General features: G+C 39.0%; 1 protein-coding gene across 3 annotated transcripts in view; it reads left to right on the top strand.

Annotated features, from left to right (window-relative positions):
- The first annotated feature begins 75 nt into the window (after positions 1 to 75).
- LOC145484393 (ubiquitin carboxyl-terminal hydrolase 34-like) overlaps positions 76 to 21667 on the top strand; it is a 48463-nt gene continuing 26871 nt past the window's right edge. The window contains exons 1-28 of one of the 3 annotated variants that reach the window (XM_081463010.1): positions 76 to 832; positions 961 to 1036; positions 1137 to 1419; positions 1830 to 1871; positions 3544 to 3693; positions 4261 to 4328; positions 5725 to 5838; positions 6579 to 6657; positions 7165 to 7229; positions 7991 to 8069; positions 8571 to 8663; positions 9328 to 9574; positions 10227 to 10395; positions 10563 to 10929; positions 11425 to 11552; positions 12348 to 12622; positions 13173 to 13327; positions 13572 to 13679; positions 13906 to 14005; positions 14284 to 14369; positions 14718 to 14788; positions 15157 to 15289; positions 16158 to 16406; positions 17683 to 18811; positions 19186 to 19310; positions 19837 to 20067; positions 20562 to 20620; positions 21126 to 21246. In XM_081463010.1, coding sequence (XP_081319136.1) covers positions 790 to 832; positions 961 to 1036; positions 1137 to 1419; positions 1830 to 1871; positions 3544 to 3693; positions 4261 to 4328; positions 5725 to 5838; positions 6579 to 6657; positions 7165 to 7229; positions 7991 to 8069; positions 8571 to 8663; positions 9328 to 9574; positions 10227 to 10395; positions 10563 to 10929; positions 11425 to 11552; positions 12348 to 12622; positions 13173 to 13327; positions 13572 to 13679; positions 13906 to 14005; positions 14284 to 14369; positions 14718 to 14788; positions 15157 to 15289; positions 16158 to 16406; positions 17683 to 18811; positions 19186 to 19310; positions 19837 to 20067; positions 20562 to 20620; positions 21126 to 21246 — 4845 coding nt within the window. In that variant the 5' untranslated portion in view covers positions 76 to 789. The remainder of the gene's footprint in view (positions 833 to 960; positions 1037 to 1136; positions 1420 to 1829; positions 1872 to 3543; positions 3694 to 4260; positions 4329 to 5724; positions 5839 to 6578; positions 6658 to 7164; positions 7230 to 7990; positions 8070 to 8570; positions 8664 to 9327; positions 9575 to 10226; positions 10396 to 10562; positions 10930 to 11424; positions 11553 to 12347; positions 12623 to 13172; positions 13328 to 13571; positions 13680 to 13905; positions 14006 to 14283; positions 14370 to 14717; positions 14789 to 15156; positions 15290 to 16157; positions 16407 to 17682; positions 18812 to 19185; positions 19311 to 19836; positions 20068 to 20561; positions 20621 to 21125; positions 21247 to 21667) is intronic. The other 2 variants (XM_081463009.1, XM_081463008.1) reach the window with 2 other exon arrangements.

Here is a 21667-nt window from a genome sequence, read left to right as displayed (position 1 = left end):
GGCAATGGCCTCATCTTCGCACGTACTCACGTAGAGACTGAACAGTAGACAAGACCCGTGAATCGAGACCACTTGGACAAGTTTCTGCGTTTGGATACATAACAACTATTACTTAACACTCATTTCGTTCAAATCATACAAACCTTTAATTTTCTATCACTCTTTTTAATTCTTATTTGAAACTGAAGATTTGAAAATTCTAGACCTTCAGCAGTTATCACGCCAGAAACTGCACTCACGCCACTCCATCTCAACACCATGAATTTCTTTAACTTTTACTTATTTTTATTATGTACTTAGAATTTCACCACGTTCCCCTCCCTGGCTTCTCGTTTACCCCCTCTTCCTCCCCTTTGAATGACTCTCACGTAGTATAGTACTTTACTGGCTTGATGTTCTTAACTTCCTAGTTAGTTAGTAAAGTCTACATGAGTAGTCCCTCTTTTGCTTAGTCCGTCGTGCCTGACAAGAAAGAAAACCGCACTTCTCGCCCCAGGATTTTGCGCGGCCATTTTCTTCGCGTCAGGAACGGGTGACGTACACGTGACGGGTCAACAGTCCCATATTTTTTCCACTGAAGGGAGGACCTGAAAGTTTGTGCCCTTTCAGGTACCTTTTCCGCTATTACCCAGAAGTCCTCGCGTTTAATATTTTGACTGGGCTCGAGGCTAAAAACCAAAATGGCGCGAGAACGTGGTGAAAACACTTCCGAAATTTCCCCTACTGAAACTTCAAAGAAATGCTAAAACACTTGTGTTTTGCGTCAAATTTCTCGCTCCTGACGGGAAAATGGCAGACTGCTGTAAAGAGTTGCTACTAATCGTTGATAAATGTAAGACTAGGCTGTTTTGCGACATTTTCTGTACGGAAAATGTTGTCTATTGCTGTGCGTGTCCTTCTCGATAATGCCGGGCAATCTTGAAAATCACCTAACTGTGAAATTATTTATTGTCAATTCAGATAACTCGGAAAATCCAGAATTTGGAAAGGATGATGTTGTGGAGGTTGTGTCTTTCGTCCTGTCCTGGCCTCAGCGGTAGGTGGATTATTGAGAGATCTGATCAAATATACGAAGCCGTTTTTAATTTGCGATCGACGAAGCAACATCAAAATGTCTGTCCTCGTTCTCTTTGCAGGCAGTGTAGGTGTATATTCAGAGATCAACTGCACTTGGCGCGTCTTGAAGATCTGCTTCAGCGTCTCTTAAAATGTGCCGTCGATCGCATCTGCGAGCTTCGTGTTCCTGCTGTCGAAGAAGGGAAGAAGGGAAATGAACCCACATGCAGTGGTGATCAAACCGACGTGGACCCAAACGAGTGGTCGCAACCAGATAAGGAGAGGCTGTTTCTCGCTGTGGGAAAAATCTTTCAGCTTCCTTTTCCTTTTTATCAAGTGCGAAAGATCCATCTTTTGCGGCAGGTATGCAACGAATGTTTATATCTGGATACAACTTATATCATTTTTATAGCGCGATTTTAAATGGGTAGTGTGTGTACAGTTCCGTACTTCTAGTGTCCGAATGGTCGCTGATCATGTGCTTTTACCAGGTGACCTCAAGATTTTTTTGTTACAACAACGTATTTCTTTTGTCTTCACACACTCATATAACAATATATCTCAGCTGTAAAGCGCTGAATGGATACACGAAGACTTGAAGGAAGTTTCACATAGAGGATGTCAAGGAAGTAATTTTTTTAAGTGGCCTATATTTGTGTCTTAGTCCAAAGGCTTATGTAACTTGTCTTTTTTCAAATGCCATGTAAAAAGTCTAAAGTCTCAAAGCTAGCTGACCAGGTGATCTACAAAATTCATTTTGTAATTTTTTTTAGGAAACAACAAGTAAAGACTGTTCAAAGTACTGTGATGTGAATGTAAGTACATTTCATTATGAAGTTACTTTATTGGGAAATAACTGAAGTCACGTCAAATAAAACAGAGTTGTGAAAAGTAGCTGGCTGCCATGGGAAATCACCATTTATTTCACGAGATAAAAAAGAATTGGGGCTAGGGCCAATATTCTTCCAATATGGTCCTGAGCAAGCTTGGTTAATAAGAGTTTTATTTAATACTCAACTTAAAATGTTTAGAAAGAATGCCACCATCATGGGCTGGGAAAAACATGCAATCCTGATAGAGAGCCAATACTAATGTCTGATGTTAAATAAACCAGAATGAAGAGACAGTTGGAAGAAAAAGAAAAGGAATCCTTTGTTTAACTGCAGAATACCTTGCCAACTGAGTTAATTCATTCATGCACATTTCTCATTCTTTTAAAAATATGTGCACAAGTACATTTGAAAACAATAGTGGAAGGGTAGTCTGCAGTTGCTCAGAATCTTTTACATGTATGTTTAAAGTAAGTTCTTTCAGAGACGTAAACCATAACACAACCAATCCTTTGGGACGGTGCTTGGTCCAATACTGAGAGAATATTGGACTGGTAATGAAGCAATCTGATTGGTTGATTTTAGTTATTGACTCACTGAACTAGCTTAGTCGTGTAATAAGCCAGAGTTATTGAATGGTGGCGTTCTATAGCCATCTAGACTTCTTCAGGGTTGCCAAAAGTGGCTAGCTGCCAGAAAAAAAATCAACAGCTGCTTCATGATCTTGGCCAGCCACTCCAAAGTGCTGTTCTCTGATTGTGGAAAACACTGAAGCTGTCTACTTAAAAACTTTGGACAACCCTGATTGCTGAACCGCTATTACTGACTAGGTGTATGTCTTTAAGGTGACTGAACACAGTTTTTGATACCTGTGTTTCATTCACCTTTTTCTCTAAAACCCTTGATCCCTTGGTCACCAAAATTGGCAGCAAGCAAGTTAACAACACAAACTTTGGTTTTTTGATAGTTTAGCTGACATATGTGCCGTTGCCATGGCAACATGAATAAATATAGACAGGCCTTTAAAATCGCTTTTGTCGATTTTGTAGAAAATCTAGTCATTAGATTTTCTTTATAATTTGCATGCAGCAAGCTTGTAACGATACTTACAAGTTAACACCATTTTGATAATGATTTAACAGAGAGATCTTTAATTATCCCTTGTTGAAGGTTCACTGGAATATCCAGAATTTCCTTTGTTAAAGTTCAATTTTTTTCAATACTCCAGTTACTTATTTCCTAAAGCATTTTTGTGCCAAATTTCGTGAAATTCTAGTGAGTTGTTCTCGAGAAAAAGGTGTATTTCCCAGAAAGCAATTTTTCATTCAATCGCAATTTTTTTACTTACTACACATGCGCTGCATTTAACTGGGTTCTTTCGGTAGCAACGAAAAAGCTGAAAATTGCTTGGTTCTTTGCATCGTTACCGTTTCTAACATATCTTTGCAATAAAAGATTAAAACGATCAATACACTGCATTCAATTAAAGAGAAAAATAGCACAGATAATGCGGGCATTGGGCAAATAAAGTGATCGCCCTATTGACAGCATGTTTGTTTTTTTGCAATCCTTGTGCCCATGCTGAATCACATCAGCAAAAGTGCGTGCAAAAACTGTGTTCGGCCACCTTAACTGTTTTATGCTTTTGCCGTCACAGGATGGTGAAGTACCAGAAGCCCTTCTGATCAATGTTGCCTACTTCTGTGACAATGGTGGCCTGTCTGCCATAAGAGAAGCCTTCCAAGATGCCGATCCTACGTCTTTGCCATTTCCTCTTGCTCATCATCTTATCAACATTGTAACTCAGGTAAAATGTCCCTTGTTTTAAAGCTCTTGATTCTTCTGTAGTCTATATTTGTCTACTGGCTGTAGCTAAAAAATGTAACTTCATCAGCTTTTCACTAGCTGAAATGCCACTAGAAAACAAAGACTTGGGATACTTTTTGATGTGCTGTGGTTGACATTTGCAGACAGCTGCAGAACTGAAAGCAGACTTTTTGACTAATATTGTACTCCCATTTCAATTACCAAGAGCTAATTACAAACAGGCTAACCTGAGTGCTATTCAAGCTAAGCTGAGTGATATTCAGGTTAACCAGAGTGCTCTTTAGGCCTAAATACAGTAGTCTTCAGCCTACAATCTGCAAATGTCACACAGCAGATACTTACATGTACATATGAAGGTGTACAGGTCAGAAAAGCATGCTGGGATTGCCAACCAGTTTGCTTAATTTGAATTCTCTTAGCTACATTCCTGTTTTTGGTCTTGCGTCTTGCTCCTCGTACAACTTGTAGGTAATCAGTGTGGTCTCAGCTACTAGCTGTTCAGTATGCATTTATGTAGAGTTTAGAGATGATTCTTTTCTTTTGTTAGCTTCGTTTATGGTTTAGCATCCAAGCAATCATGCAGTATATTATTCCACTTCGAAGACCAGTCATAAGGTCAGTCATCAATAATGAACTGCTATGAGAAATATTAAATAATATTTTTTGTACTTTTGTGGGTGGCTTAGACACCCAGCCTCCACATAGAGAGGCAATCGGTTAATGAGAGGCTGCATAACATGTCTAGTGTTTAGCATTCCAGTGCTACATGTAGATGTCTGTTCAGCATACAGCTAATGCTTGGGCATATGCTGTTTTGATATGTGTTTTTGGACCCAGACCTTTTACTCTTGCTCAAAATAACTGCCCCCCTCTACAGGTGTGCTAATATTGTACAGGTAAATACATGCTGATAAATAATATTTTTCTGATGTCCTGAGGAAATTCTTGGGCATAGAAAGGAGGAGGGAGAGGGGTTCGGAAGAGTCTCTGTTGAATTCTTACAGGCATTCATGCTTTTCAATCAAATTCAGGAAACCTTGAACGCCTAAAATATGCCTGGAATGTTTATTGAATGTGTTAGGACCTATTGCGAACGAGATCTTCAACCACAGGAAACGGATGTATTCCATCAGTCACAGAATGATAAATTTAGTTTTAGGTTTTTACTTTGTCCCAAGATAAACCCTCCGTTTTTATAGATGAAAGTATAAATATTTGCTATCCAGTCGTTTTTTTATATAGAGCCACATGCAAGACTTAGTTTGAGGAATTAAATTGGGAAACAAGAATCCCGCCATCGCTTACTCAAGCAAAGCCATGACTAATTTGACATGGCTATAAATAGAAAGATTCACGACGATAAATTCAAACGTTTGCTAATTTTGGAATTAGTTGTGGCTAATAGTAAACACCTCAATTTTCCACTTTTCATTCCCAAAGAAATTTACACTTGATTAGCATATTACAAAAACATAGTGGAAGACTTATATTTTCATCAATATTATTCATTGCTTTTCGTTGTTATCAAAATCACAAAATTAAATACACATAATAAAAGCTATGATTTGGATTGTTCGTGCTTGAGTGATTCAACAGCAACCAGTTGCATCGGCCTGGCACATTGCATTGGCTCATGAAAAATAGTTTTTTTTCCTTATCCCAAACCCTCTTCACTAGAGTTTAAAAAGCCTGCAACAGCAATTATCTAAATTCTTGTATAACCGAAATAGTGGATTTATTTTGAGACCTTTTGAAACAAAACCAATTTGGTCTGTAACCGATAGATACTCATCTGTTCTCTGTGGTTTCTGTGGTTGAAGATCTTGCTCGTGATTGGTTATAACACAATAAACATTCCAGACATATTTTAGGTGTTCACGGTTTTCTGAGTTTGATTGTAATTGCCTATTCATGTGGCGAGACACCAGGGTTAAAAAAAGAATAATGTTAATTTAAAAACCCAATGTATATGAAATATTTGTATATTTGTATTGATATCTTGTGTATGCAGATACCTCTGCAAACTAACTGATAAAGATCTGCGGCAGCCAGATGGTCGTATCATGGTGGACTCCATGTGGAGTGCTGTTAAGGGACCTGTTGAATCTGGGCCCATCTGTGATAAGTATGAAAATGACAACTGTGTAATTGTAGGTTCCCATGTAAAGTGAGGCCCCATCCTCACTTTGCTGGAGGAATTTTAAAAGGCAGCCTTATTTCTACGTTGAGGCCTTCCATCCACACTAATCCATTGAGAAAACGGAGCTTTTTGAAAACGCTCTTTGAAAACAGTAGCTTTTTGTTTTCGTGTGGACAGGAAACATTTTGAAAAGTTAACAGAACTTTTTGATAGGATGGTCTCACAATAATCGTGTGATTTCCCTGCTTGAGTTTTTTCCAGACACAAATCCAACATGTCTGGTGATTGTTGAGATTTTAAATTCGTCTGGCATAATGTGGAGGGAAAACATTTGATGCGATTTAAAAGTGAAACCTCCCCTTTCAAATTCCTACAACGTAGTTTGGATGGGGCCTGAATGTATACAAAGACTGATTTGTAATTAGACGAGACAATATTGTTGTTTGTAACTTTTGTAGTTTGTAAGGCTTCTGTCTTGACAAATCATAGGCAACTTTCATCATATACATTGTCTAGATAATGCTATGACTGTCATAGGAATTTAAAGCATGTTTGAAAATCCTATGATATTTTTCAGTATGAACAAGTTGTATATGTTGTTGTCCCAAGCAACAAAATTTTGCTATCTACGTGCAATATCAGTAGTTTAAAAGAAGCATTCCAAGTTCTCATTAAAATCAGAGACCATTACATTGTATTTTTGTGATAGTCAATTTTCTCTGCAGGGATAGCTTGGATCTGGCCTTTAAATATTTTACGTCATCCACTTTGACAGTGAGACTTGCTGGCTTGAATCAAATAACAGTAAGTTATTGTTCTTTTGTAGCTGTAGTGCTACATGCAAACTTTAGCAGTAGGTTTGTTATTTTACGATAACTGCAGAAAATTCAGGTTCGCTGATTGGCTAATTTTCATTGTCAGTAAGCAGGCAGACACATGAATTTATAATTTATGCGATGCCTCAATGAGCAAGAGCAGACAATTTGACAATTTTTTATCGTAAAAAACAAACTGACGTTAGTTTTTCATGCATCTGTCCTGTTATCGACAATGAATTTTGCCATGACATTGTCAAAGTAGTCTGCGGATCCACGAGGCAATAGCCGAGTGGATTCACAGCTACTTTGGCAATGTTACGACAAAATTCATGATCAATAAGAAGACAAACACATGAAAAACTGATGTCAATCTGATAAATATACAACAGTTCCTCAAACAGAGTGCTCCTGTAATATTGTTATCACCCTTAGTAATTGTCTTGGTGATGAATCTCGGGTATAGACTGACTTGCTTACAACTTGTTTTCCTCAGAACCAGGTTCACATGTTTATGGACCTCTTCCAGACAGACCCAGCTGCTGAAATAGACAGGCAATGGTATAAAATGTGTTCTGTTTTGTTAATGTAAATCCTGTATTTATCACATCCTGGAAAAAAAATTAAACTTACTAAAGGTTTTTGTCCCAGACCTACAGTGTACATGACTACAAAGATGTACCTATGGCAAACATTGATGTCATTATAATTACTGTGTTGTTAAATTAATACATAATTTGTAAGGTTCTATAGCTTGTGGTAATAATAGAATAATTTTAAATGTGGCTAAATATCATTTAGGCAAGGTTAAACTCGAGCTAATGCAGCCAGCTAGCATGCCCATCCAGCTACGATCATTTGGGCAAGTTAAATATGAACTTATGCAGCCAGCGGTTTCCCCGTTTGGGAGTACGTGACCTGTGGTGCGGCCTTCAGGGGTTTTGCAGGGGTTTATGGTTCATTGCATAATTGTTGTAGTGTATTCTGCTGATTATTGTGGATCAGTTGCACTGCTTTGCTCGCTAATCATTGTGGATTCTTGCACCCTCTCCTCCCTCCCGTTTTGTTCTTGGTCAGGGTAAGTATTCTTCAGGTAAGTAGTTTCCACTAAATTTCCTTCAGTGTGACGGTGCTGGTTAGCGGATGCTCATTGGGTGGTTCCTGCTTTCCAGGGTTGCCATGGATACCTCCTAGCGGCTTATGGCTTTGGCACCCCGCTAACCTGTAAGGCACCAGTTCCCAAGCTCATCTATTTGTGATGAGTTTAATGATAATTATTAGTAGTAAAAGTAATACTAATCTTGATTTTGTTTGTACTACAGCTTGTGTACAGAACTTTCTCAATGGTTGATAGAGAACAAACTTGTGGAGCATTTGTTTGGTCCAAATCTGCACGTTGAGGTGACTCTTTACTTAAGTATTGTTATTGATTAACTAAATTACTGATATTAATTATTTGTTACCATGAAACCTTTGGATTGCCAGGTCACAGTAATTATAAATTATTACATTTTTGCGATGTAAAAAATTGAAAGAAATCTCAAAATAATACTTTTAATTAAATTTGTCCAGACCTGTAGAAAACATCAAAGTGATAATAAACTAAATTGGAACAAGTATGGTTGCGTCTAGTTGGGACTGAAACAAATTTATTAACAAGTAAAGTATTAACAAGTTAATAGTTTTATTAAATAATTTTGTTTAGAAATTATTGACAAACTAGAAAGCATGTTGTAGGGTATCTCACATTTGATGTAGCTCCTTACTATGTTCATGACAATTTAAACAACACAGCTAAATGCATTTTAAGAGACTGTTATTGATGTAACCTAGACATGTGGATGGTCTCTGGTACTTTTATTTGTGTCTTTTGACCCTGACGATTCTTTCACATATTTGCAGCTTCTTAAACAGTCTCAGATCATATTGAACTATCTGGCGCGGGAAACTTGCCTCACGACCTCTCACTTGGACTGCATCTGGCTTGCAGCACAGGTATTACTCACAACTTGGAAATCTAATTACTCTTCTCCATATATTACTTTGATGTCTCTTGAGAGAATCTGGTTCTAAATCTGGGTTTTAATGAGACAATCAGGTTATTCATTCTCATCACCTAAACGTTTGCGCAGATAATAAAAGATGAGTTAGGAATCAAATGTAACTCTGTCACTAAGGACGACCTAATTCTCACTTTGTCAAATATTTTCAGGGTGGAACTTACAGTGATTTTGTGAATTATAACATACTGTAAATCATTGGATTAGCACCCAGGGGGATTAGTTCAAATTTGGGATAAGATGAAGGATTTTTTCTGAGTTTTTTCTGGACACCAAAGGGTAAAAGACAGTGAGGCCAGCAGAAGAAGAAAGAGCTAAGTATATCAGTGAACATGCCCTGAGTACAGTGTAATCTGAGAGGTGGCACGAGACTGCTCCTGACCAGCTTTAGATAGATGGTAGAGACCTGACACTGAAAATCACATTGGTTAGAAGAACTGATTATGATTGTAGTTAAGAGCTTTAGAGTCTGCTTTCATGGATGTCAAACCCACCAGCATTTCTCTGAGTTTATCACCCCATTGTAAAATTAGAATGAAGCACCCTTTTTGCTTTTTGCTGTGTTAAATATTCAAACTTGTCCTCTGTTTCATTTCTAGCTCAAACATGTAAGCCGTTATGTTCATGACCTGCTGACAGTGCTCACAAAGCACATGGACATGCCCTCCATTCTGTACCTGTTGGACCTGGTTTCCAAGCTGCCTCCAATGGCGCACACACGACAGACTCTTTACCTTGCCTCTGTTCTGATCAGAATTGTCTGGAGGGCAGGATTATCCTCTGCTGCTGTTGAGTCTGGTCCATCTGCACATGCAAACAGCCCTGTTCATGGACCAATGACTTCTGGTAAGTGATAAACAAGTTACACTTTCTCTAACCATGGTAGAAAATTAATAAGTGTATTACAATATTATTATTATTAGTTAGATAGATAATATTGATAAAAATATTCTGCCTCAAAAACATTGGTGCTGAATGCCACTTGTTGTAATTCCTAAAAGCCAGTTTGTTAAATAAATGTAAGACATGTTACTGACAACAATTGTAAAATTATAATTAGTACTAACATTTGTTAGTGTAATATTATTGTTCACAAAGTTTTTTTAATTGGAATTTAACTAAGTCAAACTCAAACCAGTCCTGGCCAGTGGCTCTGCATTGGAAATGCAGAGTGGGTATGCCTGAAATGGTCTTTTAGGGTCTTTGTACTACGTTTTATTTTGGACCAGCTGTGTACAGACAGGTGATTATCGTGTGCTGTATGTGCATGCATACAATTGATTATGGTCTGCGCAATGCCTACTTTAAAACATCCCCCTTCTTCGCCCCCGCCCTCTTGCCCCCCTACCCTTTACAGTGTTTGGGCTACATTTCCTCTGATTCCCATATTGTGCTGGTGCTTGATACATTGCTACTTTAAGGGTTGCCCTAGATACATGCACGTCCATGCGATGTTTATAAATTTCAATCATCTTGTCCTTTATGGGAAAATCTCCAGGTACTGCAAATGCCGCAATGGTAGCCTCGGCTATGCAGCGGAAATTCAGTCGCACTGCAAGTCTCAGCCAAAGCAGCAGCAGGAGTGGAAGTGTGAGTGACATCAGTTGCGACGGTGAACAGCTTGATATGGATGAATCACCAACACATCGTCAGCAAAAATATACTCAGTATGTGTATAGCTTCATGTATAGTTTGCTTGGTTCAGTTTACAGAAAAGTTGCCACTGAGAAGTAATACTGCATTCAATAGCACTTTACAGTCGTATTAAGGATAAATTTTTAGGATGAGGTCATGGTTGAAAAGATTAATCACACCCCAAAATGTTCTTGTACAGTCTTTCCTCACAGGGGAGTGCTGACATGGACACAGAGGAGATCCCTCACCCCCCTGACCTCAGACAGCCCTACCCTGGCCAAGCAGAAGATTACTCCAGCCAAGAAAAAACAGGTGGAGAAGATGCAGACATTGACAGCACCAGCTGCACCAACAGTCGTGGCAGCTCTCTGTCTGACAGGCATGACCTGGATGAGTTTGATGCTGAGGGTGTGCAAGACGAGCTGACGCAGCTCAAGACAGTGGCAGCACTGCGTGTCATGCAGGATGAAGGAGATGAACGAGAGAGAAGCCTGGGGTTTGATTTGAACACGGTGTGCGAGGAAGGAAAGACTCTACTCTGGGATCTGATTCAAGATGATAAAGCTGTAAGTCCTTGTCAGATTCTTTCATTGTCAGCATTATGAAAATCACCAAACCATGGAATGGACTCAATTTTTGTACAGCGACTACTCCTATTTTCTATTGCTGACCTGCCCAGGTTCCTTTGTGTTGTTGCGAGTTGATTGTAAGTGAGGTTTAAACTATTAAAGGTGGGGGAAAGGAAAGAAGTGGATAAGTGTGTTAAAAAGTAAATGAGAATATTATTTTTACACATTTGCTTCTTTCCCTTTGCCAGCCTTTACTTTAAGTTTTGCTTGCAGTCGAGTACAACAACATGAAGGAATGTGGGCAGGCCAGCAAAGAAAGTGGGAGTGGTCGATACAAACATTTGAGTCCATTTCACGGTTCGGCGATTTTCATAGTAAAGAATTGCAAAGGAGGAAGATGGTGTTTTCAGTTGTTTTTAAGGTTTCCTAAGATGACATATCATTGAATAAGATTTTTGTTATGATGTTTTATTTGATGTTTCTTTTCTCAAGATCCACCTTGCTGATGGCCTGGTTCAAGAAGCGGAAAAGCTACTTTGTCAGTTGATTTGTTACACTGGAGAGAAGAAGATCAGAATGAAGTTCATTGAGGGATGTGTGGCTAACTTGGCTGCCAACAGGTACAAACATTATGTAAATAATTAGTTGGACCTATAAGTTAGCTTCTTGCAGAACTCAGCCAGCTTGGCTGCTGTTATTGTAGGATGTATTGTGCAAGATGTAAAAAAAACATGGGTGTTTTAGGAGGTCAGACTGTTTGTTTTCTTCTGTCAGTTTCTTAAGTAATGATATTGTATTATTTTTTTTAAACCTTTATCCTCATTCCAGGCTCCAGTTGTTTGAAGGCTATATGAAACATGAAAGACCATGTTTGACCACATTTCCAAAGACCGAGAGGAGAGTTGAAAATACAACGCACACCAGAGTATTTTTGACGAACTTTGTGGTGATTGGAAATGTGGTCAAGCACGATCTTGAGTGTTTGATAGCTGTTCTCAATTGAAACTGAATCTAAGGAGAAAACGGAGAAATAAAAACATAAAAATCTATGCTGATTAAGATCAGATATCCAAACACTGCCATGGTCATGGTTTCCTTTGTATAAACTTTATGAATTAATAATGAGTTTGAGAAGGCTGGATAACACTATCCACCAGATAAATCGCTATCCAGTGGATAAGTGTTCACAAAACAAACCACGCTACCCGATGGATAATGATTTATTCGGTGGATAGCGTTATCCACCTTTCAAACAATGGGGGCCTCCTCTCTAGATTTCTTGTTATATAAAGTTCTAACTCTTAATGTTTACAAAAACAGAGAGACTCCACAACACAAATGTAGTTGTTGTTCAAGAGAGGAACAGTGTGTGTATCTGCTTGGGGAAAACAACTGTGATTTTTTGGTTTCTTTAGGTCTGTGGTGATGTCAATTCAGCTGCTGCCCAAACTGTTCAGCTCATTCCAGCAGTTTGTTTCTGGTGATCAGGGCCCTCACTGGGTGACAGCATGGGCCAGTCGAGAGTTGAACATGATGGAGCTGTTCTTTAACAACATTACCCACTGTGTGGAAACTGTGGCTCAGGGGGATGTTACTGGCAGTTCCCTGTACAGCCCTATAGAAGAAGTGCAGGCTAGACTGCAGTTTCTGTCCTCTGTGTTTTCATGTGAGCTCTCACAACAAGATTTCAGTAAGTACATTGTATTATACACTTAATGTGATGCTGTGTATGCCTTGCTTGGAAAAAAATGCCGTCCAGTTGTCCTGGACAAGGAAATTGTCCTACCGGACAAGTTAGTTTTCATTTTCACTCGCTTGATGACGAGGGCTTGAATGCAAGTCGTTTGCCACCTAAATCCAAAAACATTAGCATACTGAGGCTTGCCTAGGGCCAGCAAAATTTGAGAGTTGCTTGTCTGAAAGGCAATCTGGAATTCACGTTTTTGTCGAGCCATGTATACTGTATAACACAGTGAGATTACACTTACGTGTCTTGACAATAAAAATAGCCTTGAAGAGCATAGGGTCTCGTCCTTGAAAGTTAATGACTATGGAGAGTAAAGTGTCTTGACAATGAAAATGGGATTGGAAAGTGTAGTGTCGTGACAATAAAAATTACATTAAAGAGTTAAGTGTCCTGACCATGAATATGGCATTGTCCACTACTGGACTCTCAGTCAAACCTATGGTTCCAGACCTCAGTGAACGAGAACATTGAAGGATCTCTCTTTCTATTGCAGAGTTGAGTACAAGTCAAGTTGATGTACTGTGGCACTGTTTAGTGTGTGACTCAGATAGGTCTGACGACACACTGGAGTGGTTTTTACAACAAGCTCAGAGTAAAGAATTCCATGCTTTGGATGCTTCTGCTTTGCAGTATATTTTTACTGAAAAGGTAGCTTACTTCCAAAGACTTCTTCTTGTATATGTACAATTAAAATAAGTGGTTTTAAAGTGATATATCAAACACAGAAGGCCATGTTTGACCATGTTTCCAAACACTGAGAAGATAAACTTAAGCAATTTGTTGCTTACAGAACTTTACATATAAATTTCAGAAGTATTAATTTTTGGCACCAAACATATTGCTCAGCTGCTACATGTATTACAAACAAATCTGCGTCCTTAATCTTTTCCAGCTGCCATCTCTGCCGGCTGAAAAGTTTACCATGACTGGTCTACATCTTCTACAGCAACTGTACAAGATGTTCAAATACTCTGATGTGAAAACCTCTGATCCTACAAAGGTAAGAACTACAAATTAAACTTGTAACCCCTCTACCTTGTGCTCGAAAGTGACCAGGCCATATAGTTACTCTAGATGAAATTTTTACAACACTTACATGTTCTGCAGTAGATGGCATAGGTTCATCTAGACTGATAATAGATAAAATTATTCATATGTTGTTTTTCAACATCACTGTCACAGTGTATGAAATAATGTAACAATTGAATATTTTGCCTTCTCTCCAGCCATGTGGAATAGATCAGTTGTGGAAGATAGCTGTTCAGGCCAGATCTACCGAGGTCAGCTGGGCAGCCATCTCATACCTGAACTCACTCTACATCAATGGTAAGTAGTATTTACACGTCATTTACATGTAGATTATAATAATAAGCATGGAATTTTTCACAAGTATAGAGTGCCGACAGCCATGCAAATTTATTTGAACCAAAGAAGGGGTGTTTGTTACACCAACATGGCCGTTGTTTTATTGTTTTGATAGCTGCGGTGGAAATGCTCCATTACCTAATGGCATATTCCCAGTTGATTTCTCACTGAGTCAGACCTGTAACATTCCAGATTCAGTACAGTGTGATAATTATTGCTTTTTTTTCTCATTGATGTAGCAAATGGTGGTTGCCTGAAATTTGAAGACGAGTTTATTCAGAGATGTATGACCATCATTGGAGGGGCTTCACAACATCTCAACATGGTATAGTCTCATCCATGCTGTAGTGTGGACAGAATTACACTAAAACGTGGCCCAAAAGAAAAAAACATTGTAGGAATTTCTGCCTACTTTAGCCTCAATACTTTTAATATTAGCTTCTTTAGTATTTATTAACATTAGCATTATTACATAATTGCAGCACCGCAAGTCTTCTGACTTGCTTATGTGCTGAATCACCTCCGATAAAAATAATAATAACAACACCAACAACAACATTAATAATAATACCCTGTAAAGGAAGGAGAAGTTTTCTCTGTACATGCAAATCAATACATTCTTTGCCAAGACAACCAGGGACTTGATTTTCATGAATGAAACTTGTTCTTACAGGAACAGAACCTCCAGATTATGGAAAGAGGACTGCTTTTACTGAAGAGTCACATCGAGAGCTTCAAAAGAAGGTTCGTTTATACAGTTTATTTGAGATTTTCGGCTTTCTCTCTTGATCTCCTGTCACCAATCTTTGCCATTTTGGATGGGTAGACTGTATAGGCTTATACAAGAACTGTCCATAATGTCAGAAAAGATCTTGCTAGCTGTGAAAAGTAGATCATTTCCCTTACAAAGGAAGAAAGTCCTGTTCATCCTTGTAGAAGAAAATATACATTAGGTATCATTTTGCTTTTCTTTTTCTTGAAGAGAGTATTTTGTACGACCTCCCTTTTCAATGAAAGTGCTGTTGCATTGTCATGTGGCAGACAAATGGCATTCGGTGTGTGAGAATTACTTTTTCTTGAAGAAAGTATTTTTGTACCTCCCTTTTTACCAGGTTCGCATTTCATTTGCGTCTGTGGTGGTTAGAAGGAAGAGGGATTACCTGCCATCAACAGATAGCTCAGAGACCAACAGAGAAACATTATCCCATCAGAGTCTTGTGTGAACCTGCTGGACTCTCAGACAGGGTAAGGCATATTCCAGCCAGATTGGTCTGTGGTATTAGTTACATATGTCCATGTATGCATAACTCCTTTACCTTATTAACAACATATTTGCACAGAACACCCTGAACACAATGTTTTGTTGGCGAACAACAACAACAAAACAAGAAACAAAATTGGAGTCAGACATAACATGCCATCTTTAGTGCATTGTTCCAAAATACACTCAAATCAATTGTTCACCTGGCCACATACTCTAAGGAAATTTTTCTACATTCTTTAGAGGAAAAAACATCAGTGATGTCAGTAACTCATTACCTCACCACAGTAAATGTTTGAAAATGTTATATGTATTGGAAAATTTCTGTGTGAACATCCTTCATACAGAGACCTTGTTAATATCTAGAGACTTGCTATTGTTCAGATTGTGTTTGTATTGACAAGGTTTTCAGTTGTTGGTTTTTCTGTTTATATGAAAATGTCAGGTGACTTGCAGCCATATGTATTTATTTACTTATTAAGCTTCGGCCTACTATTACATATAAAGAAAAAGAAGAGGAAGCAAAAAAACAAAACAAAACAAAACAAAAAAAAAAAAAAACAGACAGCAAAACAAAACAAAATGGCCAGGGGAGCCACTACAGCTCAGCCAATTACAGCCAATTACAGCGGCCCCCTTAGAGATAATTGTGTTGTATATGCTGACAGAAACAAACTTTTTTGGGTTGTGTTCTGAGGTGTTCAATATTTTTCGAGTTAAGCAATTTGGCCTAGTGATGCTTATTTTATCCGTCACCAATATACCTGAGTACCCCACTATCCTCCCTTGGGGATTTGGTTTCAATTTTGCTGTGCATTGTAATTTGCAATTTTATTTTGCTTGATGACGTAGGGTACATTTGAGATGAACTCATCAGATCTTGTCGCCGACCTTCGTGCAGAGGTGACCTTCTGGTGCAAACAGCTGCAAGAGAAACTTAGGAAGGACCCTCAGCTTGGAGACAGCTTATCTCAACACACACCCCTCTCTCCGTACACCCCACAGTTGCACCCCCCTTTCAGGCTCATATCCCAGGGGCATGAATTAACCCCCAACTTAGATGAAAAAAGTCTCGCAGAAGTTGGCTTTAAAGACTTGCAGGTACTGCCGTACAACACAATTTTGAACATTTTTTTTGTAGTGTAAATCCTCTGGTAATTGTATCGATGGAAGGGGAGCTGTAGTAGTAGAGAGGGTTTGTATAGTCCACTGATGGTTGAATGAAACTTCCAATTTATTTTAAAGTAAACAGAAGTTCAAAGCAAAATATTTAACACTGTCACTCCCAAAGCCACACCTGGAGGTGATTCAGAATTTGCTTTAAATCAGTGTTTCAGCCAGAAAATTTTACTTGAGGGCCAAAGTGGCCCCTGAAGATCTTTTTTAGAGGCCAGTCTTTTAGGAAAGGGGCCAATAAATTGAAAGCTATCGAAGGAGAAAATGCATCAGGGTAGCTAGGAAAATAAAGCAATTTATTAGGATCTATGATAAAATTTAATAGTAAGTGCTTTTTGAAGTGTTTCTACTCAATAAAGTTTCTTTTGAATCAGATACTAGTATGAGGGATCCGTGCATTACAAGAGAAGAATCCGTACGCATACATGACGTAGTCATTAATCAAGGGTTTGCAATGCATTATAGGGCAATTTCAAACACGGTCAGCCATTTGAAAGTTTTCCGATGTGAGAGAATCAATACAGCAATGCAAAAGGACGGATTGACTTCTTTTCTCATGTTAAATGTTTTAGAAGCAAAGATCTTTCAATATGATTTTCGACAAGGACATAATGTGTGACAAAATAATCGTTGTTGATCGTCAACACAGAGAAATGTAGTCGCCATTATGCCATATTATGGCGACTAAACCAGAATTTTTGGTCGCCAAGGATGAAATGCTTGTTGCATTGGCGACCGTATCGATCACAATTTCAAGCCCTGGGATGGCTTTTAAAATATTATGCCTGTGTTAAGCCTGCAGTCTTGTAAAAGGAAAGGGCCAAATTGGCCCTTTGATCGTTTTTCGGCGGGCCATCTCTGATTGTAACGCGGGATTCCCGCAATGGCGCGCTCTGGCGTAAACACTGTTAAATTTGGGGCGTAACTATTCAAACAAAATTTTCTCTGCATTACATTCAGTTGGATAGGCTGTTTGATACAATTTCTTATGTAGAAAGTGGTTCCAACTTTTATGTGTGTGGATGAACGACAGAGTTTCACAGAGTTCTGTTTGTTGTGCCAACTTTCGAATCTGTACACGAAACCGAGGTGTATGACCATTTATTCAAAGTGAAAGTCATCGAGTGTTACTTAAATTTTCATGTTCCTTTATTTACTATTTAGTAATAATAATTGTGAACATGTTTTATCCTCATTTCAGCGGGTTTTTGTATCTGTTGGAGCTGTAAGAAGAGACAGGCATTATGATAGTGGTTACATTCCTTCCTCCTCGCTCCCGTCGCCCAAGTGGGACTCCATCCCCATGATTATTCTCCTTCAAGAACAATTCTTTGAACAACTTTTCTCCTTCTTAGAAGCTTTGGATTGCTTTGTCGCGTCAAGGAGTAGCCCGACTGAAAAGTCATTGCCTGGTTCTTCGATGGCACTTCAAACATCTCAAGAAACAGTTGCTGCCGAAGGGGCTCTAGATCAGATTGAAGATATGGACGATAGCACTGAACACGAAGACAAACCTCCTCTGCTCCCACTAATGGAAAGCAGAGTTGAATTTTTATGTGGCATTACTTGGGAGCTCTTGTTTCTTTTGCCAACAAATCAATCCATTCTAAACAAACTGAAGTATTTTGGTCGTGTTCTGCACATGGACTCGAAAGGCTGTGATAGTAAAAGTGATACAGATCAAAAAACGGAGAAAGCTCAACCCGAGGAAAAACTTTGGGAGTCGTTATTGGATCCGAATTTCCCTCACAAACTATTGTATTCTCTTCAAGTGATAGATTTGATACACAACTCCTCAAAGGAGACACAGGCACAGTTTTCGCCCACTTATTCTCGACTAAGTAGCGATTCTGATATCTCTGATAATGATGACGAGAAAGAGGCAGCCACACCACAGGTTCAAGCTGCCTCGTGGGGCTCACAGTTCATTGACTTTGGAGGACTTGGTCACTTGTATCATATTCTCATGTCAGGTTGTTTAGAAGTCAGTGGCAGTTCACTATGGACGCAATGGCGGCAAGAATGTCTTGCGCACCTGTTGAAACTAATTTGCGAATTTGGGACGATGAAACGTAACAGTGATGACGATGATGATGTGTTTGCATCGTCAGAAAGTGACTCGAATAAGCTGCAGATTCAGAAGAAGGATGGACAGTTCCGAGTCAGATACAAGAGTACGGACAAAGAGGAAGTGATATGCATCAAGTGCTTGTCTTCCAATCTTATGTCAATTGTTAATGTGAACTCACTGTTGGAGAAACTGCTTCACATATCCTATCAAGCAACTCTGCCCATCCATGGTGGTCAGAACAGAGTCAGTGGAGGAGAAGGTGAATTTCTTTTAAAAATTATAATTCCTTTGGCGCGAAAATATGCTCGGATATTTGTCCGCGGACATTATAAAAAAAATTTCCAAGGACAAATATCCGGAACAAAGAATTTCCAAAAAACAAATATCTGAGATTATTTTTAAAGAATCACGGAGGCTATTGTGTGTATTGACCTTCAAATATTTTCAGCAGCACACGGGAGTTTTTGAAAATTTGTGAATATCACTCGGTTATTGCCCAGTTTTATCTGGGGCATATTCAGTGACGCCCTTAGACCAATCGCACACAAGCGAAAATATTTGATGGATAATAAATTAAACTATGTGGTCCATGTTTTGCTATCAGTAATCTCGTCTGGTTTATATCTCACACAGTTGTTCACCATGCTGTGTCTCTACTGGTTTCTGCTGCTTTTACGGATGGTACCGTTAGAAGCTCGCTTCTTCAACAGAGTAACTTTAAACCTTGGCTTCAGCAGCTGGTGTTATTAGCCAAAGAGGTAATGCTTATTTCCCAATGTTTCACTCTTCTCCCATCCCTTGTCTTGCATCTATCTCATGCACAAGGTAGGGACCTAAACAAATAGAAAGCTGGGAAACCACTGCATGTCTGGTTCTATCGTATCGATTGTGTGTAGCCTGGTTAGTCACTCTTCGTTATTTTTCATGGCTGTTTCATCTCAGGCTTCATTCGTTTTCCTCTAAAAACATTGCGTACATGTACGCATTGTAGGATGACATTCTGGTGACATCTGATTGGCTCTTGCTTTAACGCCATTGCATGTAATATCTTTATCGAATAATGAGGGAACTTGATGATTCTCACGGATGAATATTACTTTTGTATTAACCTATTAATGATAACATACTTGTAAGTGCAGTGCATGATAAGGCCATGCTTGCTGTACATTGAAGTTGGTAATAATTTTTGGACTGCTGTACATAGCGTCTTTCAGCTCATTTTGGACAGTGAGGCTAATACAGTGTTACACCTCGTGTTTATATTCCATGCATTGCTATTTTCAGCCAAGTGTGAGATTTGAAGCCTGCCGTGGTCTTTACCGACTGAGTCTCATCAAGGAGAACTCCTGCCTCATACAGTTGATGGACGCCCTGCTGGACTCCCTTCCATTAGCGCAATCTCTTCAATCACGAGAAAGCTCTCACGCCAGGCGACAAGAGCCCAGTGCACGAGAATACTTCTCTATTCTGTGTAGACTTGTGGATGGTCTCCCTAGTGTGGAGGGAGGTGAAAAGGTACAGGGACCATTTAGTTACTCAGTTTTAGCCTCGAAGTCAAAGCAGGAATTTATTATTATCAACGTTACTGTCATGCAATTTTGGATGTAATATGTCAAGCACGATAGACCGTGTTTGACCAAATACGAGGCGTAGCGGAGTATTTTTGACGAACTTTGAGGGGTTTGGAAATGCGGCCATACACGGTCTTTTAACTAAAAGCTAGAGAAAAAACGGAGAAGTAAAAGTGTAAAATTCTACGCTAGTTAAGATCACATATCTAAACACCGTTACGGTCATAGTTTCCTTTGTGTTATTTTTGATGATCCAAGAGAAGTCAGTTTGGAGAATTTAGTGGCACATCAAACTTATGTCTTCTAGTTGACGGTTGTCTTTATATTGGTCGCCTGCAGGCCAGCGTAACAATAAATTATATGGAGATACACGTATTGCCCTAATGTTCATCTCCAATGAATTCCTTCGTGTTGCTAACCCTGTTAAATTTCTCTCAGGATCATGAAGTGGACTTGGATTCTTTGGCTAAACTACTCGCCAAATACATACGAGACTGGTAAGTGATGAAACGATTTTGAGAAATGTTTATTATTTTAGTTAATTTCCTTCGCGTTTCTTTCAAAATTAAGATGTTCCTATCCAATGTCCGTGTATAGCAAATATTATTATTTAGGCTCACCTCCACTCAACAACCAGACGGCTTTTCTTCACACCAAGCTAGCCTGAGATGAATGTCATGCACGTGACTCTGCACTTCACCACGTCCCGAGAGGGAGCATACACTTCTTTCGGTTGTATATTGTATCCCACCCTTGATCAGGCCCTCTCATAATACAGCTAAGACACAACAATAATCCGAAGAAAGACCTAAAACTTTTATTCGCTAGCAAATGTTTCGTATTCGTTTCGTATTCGTGTAAACGTGACCGGCCTCGATTAGCTCAGTTATCCGCGGGCATGTTGTAATTGCAATTTTAATTTGAAAACAGAATAAAATGTATGTATGTATATGTATGTAATATTTGATGTCCATTGTTACTAGCACTGCTTTGTTTTGACAGCCGACCACGTACAAAGCAAAAGTATGGTAGCCATGAAAATGAAGGCCTGAGCGGTATGTTGAAACTCTGTACAGCTGTTATGAGGCATGATCCATCATTCAAGATGTCCCGTGATGGACTGGTAAGTGACGTTTTTGTGGCACTGTTGCTAGGCAACACTAGCCACTATGTTATTTAAACTCGTTTCTTGGATACTGTAAGCCTTATTTTTGAAGTCTGACCCATATTTAAACTGTTGTAAAACCGAAATTTAACCAACAGATTTCAGTTAAACGTAACGCACAGCACTTGCACTAGAGTTTCATATTACTTTACCAACAAAAAGAGGCACTAATGGCCGTATTTATACTAGAGATGGATCATCTGTCTGGGACGAACTTGGGCAAAGAACAGTAGTTCGTCTGATAATTCTTTTGTACAGAAATTCAACTTGGACAAACAGACGGGTCATCTGTCCAGACGAACTATCATGATGCAAGACGAACTGGTGTGATGGTTCATCTGTAAGCTAGAAATTTATGTGAACCTACAAGTATCTTTTG

This window comes from Orbicella franksi, chromosome 4, assembly GCF_964199315.1.
Source record: "Orbicella franksi chromosome 4, jaOrbFran1.1, whole genome shotgun sequence".
Lineage (NCBI taxonomy): Eukaryota > Metazoa > Cnidaria > Anthozoa > Scleractinia > Merulinidae > Orbicella > Orbicella franksi.
This window is presented reverse-complemented; position numbering and strand designations above follow the sequence as displayed.